Raw genomic sequence first — 12,197 nt, 5'->3', positions numbered from 1 at the left:
CTGCGACACGAAGGCACGGTCCGGTGCCGGGGGCGGAAGCCGCAGGCGGCGCTGCACAAGTACAACGAGGCCGTCAGCTTGGGTAAGCGCTGGAAGTAGGTCAGGGGAGCAGCGCGTTGTGTAAGGCCCGGCCCGGCCCGGCCCGGCCCCTCCTCCGCGCCGTTGTGTAACCGGGGAGGCGGCCGGACCCCGGCCTGGGTGGCTCGGGTTTCAGCCCGCTGGAGAGCGACTCCTGTCCCGTCCCGTCCCGTCCCATCCCATCCCGTACCCCCCGGCTGAGCCCCCTGACCTAGTTTTGGAGAGGGATCTGCCTCGCAAATCGTCTTGGGGGCAGCCCCAGAGCTTGGAAAGCAGGTGCTTGCTCCAACTAGGTCCGCACCGAAAGAGAGAGAGTTTCCCCCTCCGGCAGAGCAGTGGAAGATGCTGCTCCGCACCGCGCAGGAGTTGCAGTAATGCGGTGCTGAGCTCAGCCCCGTGCTGGTCCCTGCCCAGGTTGTGCAACCACAAGTTTTGTTTGATTAGTTGTACAAACCTCCCCGCGTCCTCTGAATCTAGACCTTAACCAGGAATTGGCTGGTTAAAAAGAAGGTAAACATCTCATTGTAATGAAGGAGCACTTGAAAGAAGAAGGAGGAAAAAAAAGACTTGATTTTTAATCTGGGACCAGGCTGTGCCTAGGTATTGCATCACGTAGCAGGGCTGGGGTGAGGTAATATTTATCTGATCCTGGTAGTTCTCATTTAATTTCCTTGACTGATAGGTTCAAAAGACCCCGATGCGTCGCTTTCAAAGCTTTGATCCTAACCCCTTTGTAAAGGGAGCTAATTTAAATTCCTGCCTTCCCTTTGGCAATGTTATAATTATGTCATCTTTAATCTTCGTTCATGGAAATTGACCAAAATCTGATCCTCCGCCTAAGCGGGTAATGTTTGCGAGCTGCTGTGGATGTTCTTTCTGCCGTGTTTCCATCAGTTATGTAATACAAATCGCACCTCTTATGGCTAGAATACCCGAGAGAGCTGCTGTGCCTGCTTGAGTTCTTGGTTGTTTAAATAATACTTGCTTTTCTGATACAAATGCTTTTTTTCCCTGATCGTTTTAGAAACAGGGTTGTAAAGAACAGGTCCATGTGCTATTACAGTCATTATAACAAGTCAATGTTTGTATTGCTTACAGCTCCAAATGACTACTTATTATATAGCAACCGGTCCCAGATCAACTCTACGTTGAAAGCCTGTGAAGATGCACTGCGTGATGCAGAAATGGCATGTAGGCTCCAGCCATATTGGTTGAAGGTAAGTTTTTGTTTTTGTTTTTTAATGCTGAAATCTTTGGCTTTCCCAGTGCCATGGGAAGGAAGAGCTGACCCGGAGAGCTGCTACAACGCTGCTAACACCCTAGGCCAGTAGACCAGCACACCATGGAGATCTGACTGAGGTCTCTGAGTCAGGAAAGGGCTGAAGTAAGGAGCAGTGCATGCAATTACTGTAGTCTGATCCAGTAATCATAATTGCCTGTGATCTTGGAGGAGGTCAGATCTACGTGTTATGCCAGAAGTCGAGCACTGTGCTTCCTTCTGCTGTCTAGAACAGGGGTGGGCAAAATTCAGCTTGCGGAGGGATTTTTGTCCAGCCTGAAGTGGGTCTCTCGGTCCTGCTCAGCCCAAGCATGGGGGGGCAGCCTGGGTTGTGCGTGTGGCCAGAAACATCACCCACCCCGAGCACGCAGCGGGGCTGAGGCAGCATGGTCACCCCGGCAGCCCCAGCAGCAGTGGCTCCTTTCAGCTGCTGCCACTGCTGGACCCAGCTCTGCTGCCCAGGCGCCCTGGCCCATCTGCCTCATGCCCACCACCACGGGCAGGATTTACACAGGTCAGGTGGATGGGAGGGGGCTCTGGCTGGGCAGGGGGCAGTACCCAGGAGCAGGACAGGCAGGTGTGGCTGGGTTCACATGGCAGTGACATCGTGAGGCCAGGGCCTGAGACAGAGCCACAATCTACTTCCTGCATGTCCCTGAGACGGGCAGGGGTGAGCAGATTGTGGCTCTGCTCTGGGATCCAGCCCTGTGCTGTCACCGCCCAGTGATCCCAAGATCCCCCTGGAGACCATTTGGTTCCCACACGGACAGGGCATGTAGCCAGGCAAACGGGATGGGGCCATGGGCAGGCAGGGAGCTGCATCTGGGAGCAGGGACAGGCGCCCTGCCAATCCTGCTCCTGGATGCTGCTCCACACCCACCTGCGGCCCCATTGCAGGCGCCTGGCTAAGCATGGAGCAGAGCCACTTAAGGAGTTTTGGTGAGTGGTTGTGGAGTGGGGGGTACTGACCTGACCCGCGACAGCTCACCAAAACTCTCTGTGGCCCTTGAGCCCAAATAATTGCCCACCGCGGTCAAGAAGGCAGCACTGAGAAGCAGAAGAGGGGATTAAAGTGTGGACTTGCGTTCTCCCAAGATAAAGGAGGGTCCTGAAAAGTGACAGGGTACCAGCCTTCAACTGGGTCCAGATGCTGTGAACTTTAATGTGTATGTGGGAGGCAGGGAGGTGATATTCTCGCAAGAGAAGTAAATATGGAAAATGTTCATGTTGTTTCTAGCTGGAAGCTCAAACTCTGATCCTGTGTTGGTAACCCAGACTGTTCTAATGCTGCTTTGTGCCTAGTTTTATTTAAACTTCAGCACAGTAAAGTGTTTTGGTTTTTCGCATTTAAACTGTTGGGTTTTTATCAAACGGGCTTTAAAAATCTGATAAGAGAAAAGAAACTAGAATCATGGACCTGTTTTCTCTCAGGGTCGCTTAAGGAAAGGACAAGCATTAGCTAATCTGGGAAAAACAGAAGAAGCTTTAAGAGAGTTTCTCTTCTGCCTTGCCCTGGATATTGGGAACAAGACAGCCAAGTCAGAGGCTCAGAAGGTGAGTTCCTTAGATCTTGTGCAGCTTCACTGCTTTATCATATTGATAATTGCTTGCTCTTAAAAAAGAAAGCAGAAGTTATTACGTAGAGATGGCTTGGAGAAAACATGGTCTGCAGTGCTGTTCCTGTGTGTTCAAATTGTTTTGTGTTGGTTGCTGTACTTAAGGCGCAGCTTAAGTGACAATAGCAAGAGAGCCTCTCCACCCCCAGTGGGTAGACAGTCTGATTTGTAGCTTTGAAATAAAGAGATGTTAAAAATCAGTGGAGGGTTAGTATTGCTAAGAGGACTCCCAGACTCCCTGTATTCACATTTCCCACCCTAGACAGGTGCTATCGACTGGAGAAGAGGAGAGAGTATCTAGTTAATATTGTATCAACTGATAGACTAAAAATAAAGAGCAACACCATTAGAACTCCGCTTGGGAGCAGCATCCCTCTTTCCCCAGCCACTGATGTGGCTCTGAGCACAGCACATGGAGAAAGCATGAGAGGAAACAGAGTAAACAAAGGAAAAGTGCTATTTTAAAAACTGCTTATGAGGTTACTAATAACTAACGATAAATAGGCAATACGACAGATCTGAAATAAGCCTGTTCCTGTAGCAAACGAAGTTAAGGGAGCATCCGTTGTGTTTTTTCTTTAGAGGGATACTGCCAAGATTGCTAATCCTACTTTAAAGACTTCTAGAAATTGTTCCATGTGTTAGCTCTCGTGGCTTCCATCCGTGGTGTGTGCGCTTTTGTGTGCTTGCCATTTTTGTTTTGCTTAAAGCAGGGCTGCCCAGCCGATGGCCTGTGGGCTACATGCAGCTTGCAAAGGGTTCATCTTTCCACCCTCCCCCACTGTTGTTTCCCCTGGCCACCACCACCGCTCCCCGCATCACTCTGCCACCACCGCAGCTGGGCTCTCTGGCCTCCCACTCTCTTCTCTCTCCAGGCTGCAGGACAGCCTGCAGTGCTGGGGGAGCCTGAAGCCAGGGTGGGGGCACTGCCCAGCCACGCTGTGTAGGGAGCAGGGGAGAGCCATCTGCCCATGTGGTGCTAAGGGAGGTGGATGGGGAAGGCATGACCCCGGTGGTGCGGCCTCTGGTGTGTGGCCCCCAGCTGCTAAGAGGTTGGCTAGCCCTGGTTGAAAGTAATCTTTGTGCCTATAATCAATTTCTGCAATAATGATCATTGCGGTGAAAACCAACCCACACCTTACTGTCCTGATATGAACTTGCACCAGTTTTTCTACCCCACATTTGGTTGGGTGGATTTGGGCTAAAGAAAAAGGCTCTCGGATGAGCGCTGTAATGAGAAGGATTTTCTAAACGCTGTGGGTGAAATTGTTGGAATAAGCGCCCATAACTATCGGTGTGCTCCAGACAGTTGACACTTTTCAGCCCTATTCTTCCATGTTTTGTGTGCAACTCTAGATGCAATAGTTATTGTGTTTTCCTGACTTGTCAGCATGTTCCTTCCCTAAAATGCAGTCTCATGCATTGTCATTGTATCAAGCAAGGCTCTCATAGTGATGACGTGATGCTTCCTGTGTGTCAGAGCCGGAAGATGTAACAAACTGATACATTTCTAGATTCACACTCAAAATAGCCTTTGCCAAGAAAGCTATTTCTTTCTCAGCAGTAGGGTCCTGAGGATAATCTAGGCTCTTTGTTATGGGAAGAACTGCTTACATGGAGAGTCTATCAATGATACAAGTATCTATTGGATTACTTCCAAAGCTGTTTGCATAACAGTGACATGGCTGCTTTTAGCAAATCCTTCCAATGCAAATCTGATTTTTTTCTGCTCAGTGTAATTAGTGGCCTTCATTAAAATTACTCTTAGGAGAGTCTGATCCTGCAGCCCATACTCACATGAGGAATCTCTTTTGACTTCCAGAAGACTATTAATAATACATGATGTGCCGTCTTCTCAAACATCAATGCTGCAGGATCAGACCAGAGGCATGGTGAGACTATTGTGGCCTTTTAAAATACAGGGATTTTTTTTAACCCTGCTTATTTGATATTTTATATCCGTGGTCATTTGGCAAGTTGCGCTACGCTAACAGCCAACAATTTGCTGCTGGATGTTGGAGATTCATTTGTATTGACATGCAGAGGCCCTGAATGGTTTTCATCTCTGCAACTTTTTGCTGTATTCCCACTGTTTCTCCCTGAACACATCCCCCTGTTTGCATAGTGAGGCATTTGATCAAGCCTGGACCTGTGGGAATGCCCTCAACTTCCAGTGTCTCCAGTGGGAATTATGGCACTCAGCATTACCTTGTTTAAGAAACCTATTACATGCTTCTAGCAGTAACTGCGGGTGAGGTTTCAATAGAACTCTAGACTTCAGAACTAGTGGATTTTCATAAGTATGTAAGCATTCCCCTAATAGCACATTGGCACATTTAATTCTGAAAATGAAGCCTCTGCTTTTTGAGCCTACGTTGCACCACCTTGTATGTGTGTGTCTGTTTTGTTTCCATCCTAGACCTACTCAGTTGTTTGCCAGGACTCCTTAAATGCTTTTGCAAATCAACGGTGCTTCTTGCAGCTGTTCCCCTCCCCGCAGTCCCCGCTCTTTCCCTTAGAGATTGCAAGGGAAGAACTAAGTAGTGAAGTATTCTGTTTTATATCACAGCTTCTACTTAGTTTATTTTCACTCATCCCGGGAAATGCTCAGGAGCACTTACCCGATATCCTGCAGCTGTTGTCACCTCACTCTAGATTAAAGGGGAGCCTTCTAAATTCAGTGGGATCTGGAGGCACCAGCCATAACCTACAAAGGTTGCTCAAGGTAAAGCTAAACTCTGATGTGTAGTTCTTACTTTTGCTGTGTGTTTATGTACAGTTTGGAGAGTCTTTCCCTCCCTTTCCCCCTCTGCCCCCCACATCTGGAAGAATGAATAATGCATTTTCCCAGATTTGTTTTTGCTGAGATTCAGAACACGTGTTATCAACAAGCTGAACAGCTGTAGGAATGGAAAATGCAAGATGCAGCAAGCTGCTATTTATGGATTCATTTAAATGATGCCTAAAAAGGAAGGTCATCTTAGAATTCAAAAAAGAGCTCTTTATCCTTATATGGGCTGGGTCCCCTCCCTCTACTTTTTTTCTAGTTTGTCATAATTGCCGTAACTATTGATAAAATCAACAAAAGTTCTCAGTTTTCCATGTTTATAACAAAGAAGCACCTCTATTGTGAAACTTGGAATAGAGATACCTCCAACCTTTTTGAGAGCTTCTGATATAAGGTTTGGCTTGGGCCATACTGGTGATAGGCCAGCAGTGGTATTCCTGTATAGATTTGGACTCCAAATTCATTCCAGTCAGAGACTATGGTACAGCCCACTATAAGGAGGTGGGATTTGCATACGTTTGATTTGGAGACATAGTTTGCTAATACTTGCAGGTGCTAGAACCCAGGTATTTGCATCAAGACCATCTTTAGAGCATTCATATCTGGTACTCTGAGAATGTACATGCCTTTATAGCTGTAGGATAACTTTTTAGTAATCCCTGGAAAATTTAACTCTGTTGAAGAGACCCCTAATCAGTGGTGGTCTCCTGCGGAGGCATTTTGGTCTTACTGAAGACAAACTTTTTAAATGGCCATCCCATCATGAGGTTGGTTATTTGTGGAGAAAAGGGGGTAATTGATCCCTTTTCTCCCTCGTGTATCCTGCCTGGCCACATACCATTGTGGTGCCTAACAACTGACCTCCAGCGTATACATTTAAATTCACCTGGGAAAGTGGTCCCTTTATTTGACATGAAAAATGGTTAGTGATGTTGGTTAGATGCTATTTCTCATGACTATTATATGGCAATAGTAGGATTAAAAAGTACTCTGAAAAAAGTACCAGGTTTATGACTTGTTCTAGCCAAAAAGCATACATGCCATGAGCCCATTTTAGCTATTTGTGCAGACTTTTAGGTGCATTTTTTTTTTTATTAGTTGTTCTGTGCATATGCTTCTCCCTTAAAATAAGTCATGTGGTGTTAGTCTCTGAAACCAGAAATATCTGAACCTAAAATCAGCCAGATGGATTTTTCCGTAGGTTAGGTAATAATGACTAACAGGCTGAGTCTTCAATAAAATTCTGCCTGACTCAAGTTTTATGGTCAAGTTATAAAACCAAAGAAATGTTACCAGCTTGATAGAAGGGGAAGACTGCTCTGGTGGGAAAGGGGTTTCGATTGAAATTAAGGCCCTGATGCAGCAGTTCTCAGTCTGTGAGCCACTGGTTTGCAGAGCCTTTCCTGGTGGTCCACAACATGGAAAACATTTTGAGAGCCAGGCAGGAAAGTGGGTCTGTGAGAAGAGTCTTCTCTTCCAAAGTTGTCTGCAGAATGAAAATGTAGGGGAGTTGTGCTCCTGATGTATGATCCTCTCTTTCATCCAGGTAAATGTGGAACACAAAAAGAGTTTTCCTGCTCACGAGGAACAAAATGTGACTAGTTTGAGAAAATCAGTGCAAGTGACGGAGATTAAAAGAGACTGCTCAGAAGATGAGAACACACATGCCTCCGTCCCGGAGTCCGCCTTTCTCATTTCTGAGAAATGCAGCCTTTTGAAAAGAAAGTGCTGCTCTGAAGACATGAGAAGTGCTGAGGTGCCCTGCAAGCGCACAAAGAAAGGTAACCTGTTTCATTCAGTGAGGGCCTACTCCTGTTTTCATGAAGTTGATGGGAGTTTTGCCTGACTAGACAGCTCCAAGCTTGGACTTCAGTTTTCATCTCTTCCCTATTCCTGTTCCCCCTGTAAAAATAATTACACTAATAAATCTAGAGAGGGACAACAAAGATTAGGCCTACCAGTTGCGTGGTGAGTCCCGTGACAACTACCAGTGCCGTATATGGTTAGGTACTAGTTGATAACAGTAATATAATCAAGTTTTAAAATGCTGTATTTGTAAGGCACAGATGCTGGAATTATATTTTTTTTCCTAACGTCACCAAGATCATGGAAGCCCTTGGTTTGATTCTCCTGCTGTTCAATGGACTTAGATTGATTGAACAGGAACATCTGGCCCTTTTGCATGCTTCCAACACTGAGTGTGGGGTTGTGGTCGCACTCTGTCAACACAGGACCAAATTCCACTGAGGCTAATGGAGTCCGGCCCACTTATGCCAAGATTAACTTGTGCAGCAAATTCCATTTCATGATTCTAACATTTCAAAAATTGCTTATAAATAAATGCAGTCCTTGATCACAGTACAGTTAAAAATCAGATGCATTTGCAAACACATAATAAAGCATTGTCTCTGAAATGTTAAGCGGTTCCCCCCGCTGTCTGGTTATGTATTCTAATACGATTTTTTTTCCACAATTATATAATAGGCACAGTAGATGCCAAGGGATCTAATGCTGGGCACCACATTTCATTTGAATTTGTGGATCCATCTGACCTGGATTGCTCTTTGTGCATGAGGTAGCCATTATTTTCTCATGGATATGTTTAAAGCTATATCTTTTCCACTGATACAATCTACAAACATTGTCTAATTTACTTGGCTATTTATTTTTCTGATTTAGAAACTGGGGCTTTCTGTATAACGTCGTATCCCATACCATGCACACTTCTAATTATTTGGTTCTGAACAGTGTGTGTGGATAGGGATCTTCTGATGTCCCAGGTGAGAAATAGTTTGTGCTTGGCAAAGGACATCCAAGTTTGTTGGGTTTAAATGCATTGTGGAACATGACTGAAAGATTTCTTTTTACCAGCTACACAGACTCCCATCCACGTATTACACAGAAATCCACCACTCGTTCTTGGCAGTTAGTGTAACTTAAGCCACGTGTGATTTTTCCCCCCCCCCCAATAACAAAAATATTTGACAAGTAAATGTCTGTATAAATGCTTAGTTTGCATGTGAAATAGTGTAGTGTAGCAACAGCAATATTAACGTCTACCAGGCAAACAAAGTTCACTAGTCAGTGGTTGATTGGCTCATTTTGCAGAGAGGTGGGAACACCCTGGCCTCAAAAAAATAAAATAAAATAAAATAAAATCTGGATTTGGGGTCAGGTTTTCTTGTTTGAAAAGGTAGTTTGCCCATGCTTAAAACGGTTTCAAAACAAATTGAAATAACCTTAAAAAAGATGTGGTGAGACTGTTGATTTTCTGCTTGGAACAAACTGTTAAAAGCAAAAGGATGATCAGAAGTCTCCGAAACCTTGACTGCTGCCGAGAAAACATCTCCGTTCCTTTGCAACCCCCCTCAGTTCCCCATATAATTAGTTTAGTTGTTTTAATAAAACAGGTTTTCTGCGAACTAGTTTTCAGACGTATTTAGTAGAATTAATTAGTCCTGCTTATTTGTATTCCCTGTTAAACCAAAAATAGCCTGAATCATTACTCCTGAGCATTAAGATGACTTAAATATAAAAACCTATGTTAAAAAGGAACCTGTTGCAGGGCCTCTTTCTTGCCAGTGCTACTAATGCATGTTGGTTTCAATAGTTATTATGTGTTATGCAACTCAGATATACCTTATCTAAGACTTAGCAATTGTGATACCTTGGATTAAATGCCTACTAACCTACTGACCTATTAACCAATTAACTGCAGGAGCTATTATTAGCCCATTTAATTTGCCCAAGTAGCAAGCTGTTGTATCCAATTCAGTGGCATACAAAAAGCAGAGGCAAAAATAAGGGAGTCTCTCATGAAGGAGTAAGCATTTGGTTGCTGCTGTATTCATAAGCCTTTCCATATGATATATATACCTGCCTCTGGCTTATGCGGTTCAATCCAGCTCTGACAGCAAAACTCCACTCCCATTAGCTGCTGTAAGAGCTGGATCAGGACTATGTATTCTGACAAGCATTTTCCTGTTCTGTGCCATCATTTGACGCTAGCTTGGTCCAAGTACATAACTAAGATGTTAAATATGCAAACTTACTAACTGAAAGATATTTTAGAATTTTGTATTTTAAGTATTTAAACGAAAAGGATATTTGTTAAATAACTGATCTAGTGGAGATTTGGATTATATAACTGACTAGCAACAAGATTGCTGTGGCCTTTGGATACTTTTTTCATATGCTCCCCTGTTAAATGTCAGTATTTATAGCAGCTAATGAGAGGTGATGAACTGGTTATGACCATTTTTGTTAAGAGCTAATTATTTTCTTAAACTTAATTTATGTGATGCAGCAATTAATAAGCTTAAAGTTATGAATACAGCTTCCACACACACACACACACTAGCAACCAGGTTTACCTTTTTGGTTAAGAAAACAATTATTGTGGTTTAAGAAGTGACTTCACTATATCAATTGAATTATTTTTTTTTGTCCAACTGAATTGCTTGTTAGGATATAACATTTAGAGTGTCTTGTTTGGTTTTTGGTTTGTTTTGCTTTTCCTATTTTGATTTTTAAATCAAAGGGAATGGTTTGGAAATATCTCCCTTTTTAGTTTGAGATGTTATTGGTATACAGAAGAGAGAAATCTTTGTAACGTGTCTTCATATTTTTCACACTTGAATGCTTGTTACCTGCAAAGGATCTCTTTAGAATATATAACATAAATTTAGCCAAAAAAAGAGGCAATTAATATGAAAATAAAATTACAGTGAATGTGATGAGAGTTAAGATCCTAAACAGCTTTTAAAAACAAGGGCCTGCATGTATAGTATTGTTTTGAAGGGATATGAATCTTTTGTGTATTTGTATTTGAGGGCATTCAAAGGTAAAAGCTCTGTATTCAAACCAAATTAAATTTCCCGATATTAGCTTTAGCAATGACATTTTTCATTTTATTAAATTGTGTGTGTCCTAGCAGTACAAACGGTCCTGTTCTGTGTTTGGTTGGGTATGTAAAACTAATCTTGCTGCCGACTAAATGAGTAATGGTTTTCAGAATCGGGGCCTTACTTTTAATTCTTCCTTTGAAGGTCCTATCTTCTACTGACTCTCCTCCCCCTCAAGACACAAACTGAAATTTTGTGAGGGCCAGGATTTCAGTCACCCCCTTCCACACTGGCTAGGCAACGGGGAACTCCCTAGTTAACTACGTTCAAAATTCAAGGTGGGGAGAAAACAATAAGCAAGGAACAAATGTCCCCCGGCAGTGCAGAAAACTGTAACTACTGACTAGCTATGAAAAGAAGCTGTTTTGTAACAGCCTTTTCTCTTATTTTTGCTACACGATATTGTTGTCTTTTGTTTTTGGTTGTTCTGTTCCAGGCTTTTCTATGAACCTGTCACCACGCCCTGTGGACATACCTTCTGCCTGAAATGTCTTGAAAGATGCCTAGATCACAACCCAAAATGCCCCCTGTGCAAAGAAGGCCTTTCTGAGGTAACAACATACAAATGTAATCGGTATAAATTGCAAAGAACAGATGAGGTGGGATAGACTGACTAAGCGCGCACCACCGCCACTTTCTCAGCACTGACACGCATTTCGCCACCTATACAACTAAGCGTTGCAGCACCAGGTGCTTTTCAAAGCACCTGGCGCGGCGGCAATTTGCATGTGTAAAAATGCCCATTAAATGTACAGGAAGGTCGCTGGGGGCTTAAAGTAGGTCACAAGGAAGAAATGGCTTAGTGACCTCTAATCTATAATAGAGGTGACGCATGCTGTTCACAGACAACTACACTGGGTGTGGGTCAATAAAATGTAGCACTGCAGCCATTGCTGGACATTGTCTGATAATTGCTTAATTGTGACTCCTTGTTGTAGTGTTTGGCTATGAGGAAATACTGTAAGACAGTACTGATGGAGGAGTTAATCGCTAAGTATCTTCCAGAGGAACTCACTGAAAGAAGAAAAGTGTATGAAGAGGAAATTGCAGAGCTTTCCAAGTATGTGAGCATTTCATTTATTAAATGCAAGCCTTTAACATGAGTTTTGCTAACTACTGAATAGTTCCCATTGCTGTGGAACATGCCATAAGGGATCATGAAGGGTCTTACTCTGTTTCATTTTAGTCAGAGGGCAGTTCAGAAAGTTTAAACCTACTGTGTATTTGGCAGCAGGGTGTCTAAACCCTCCACTTGGCTGCAGGTAATAACTGAAAACAAGAGGAAACTTAAGGCCATAATTCTCAGTGTGTTGTAGTGACACTGACTTCTGTTGACTTTTGATGCAGATCAGAAAGTTGAGTGGGTAGAAATGAAATTTTGCACAAGAGATTCGTTGGAAGGAACATGTGAATCGGGAACCTGTGTGTAGGGTAGGGGGAGTCTTAAAGAAAATACAAGCTAAAAAGCAGCCCATAGGTATAAGACTCCTTCCTGCAAAGCAAGAAAGAGTAATTTTAAATATCCCCCCCCC

At 43.7% G+C, this 12,197-nt stretch overlaps 1 protein-coding gene across 3 annotated transcripts in view; it reads left to right on the top strand.

Moving 5' to 3' along the window:
* The first annotated feature begins 18 nt into the window (after nt 1-18).
* Nucleotides 19-12,197, top strand: part of LONRF3 (LON peptidase N-terminal domain and ring finger 3) — a 17,612-nt gene continuing 5,433 nt past the window's right edge. For 2 of the 3 annotated variants that reach the window (XM_025215007.1, XM_025215005.1), the window contains exons 1-8: nt 19-82; nt 1,177-1,295; nt 2,789-2,911; nt 5,543-5,698; nt 7,308-7,542; nt 8,246-8,336; nt 11,102-11,216; nt 11,604-11,725. In XM_025215007.1, coding sequence (XP_025070792.1) covers nt 1,263-1,295; nt 2,789-2,911; nt 5,543-5,698; nt 7,308-7,542; nt 8,246-8,336; nt 11,102-11,216; nt 11,604-11,725 — 875 coding nt within the window. In that variant the 5' untranslated portion in view covers nt 19-82; nt 1,177-1,262. Of the gene's footprint in view, nt 83-1,176; nt 1,296-1,336; nt 1,463-2,788; nt 2,912-4,795; nt 4,866-5,542; nt 5,699-7,307; nt 7,543-8,245; nt 8,337-11,101; nt 11,217-11,603; nt 11,726-12,197 lie in introns of those variants that run through there. The other variant, XM_025215006.1, reaches the window with a different exon arrangement.

This window comes from Alligator sinensis, unplaced genomic scaffold (genome assembly GCF_000455745.1).
Source record: "Alligator sinensis unplaced genomic scaffold, ASM45574v1 scaffold1388_1, whole genome shotgun sequence".
Taxonomy (NCBI): Eukaryota; Metazoa; Chordata; order Crocodylia; family Alligatoridae; genus Alligator; species Alligator sinensis.
The sequence above is the reverse complement of the archived record's forward strand: the minus strand, read 5'-3'. Positions and strand labels throughout refer to the sequence as shown.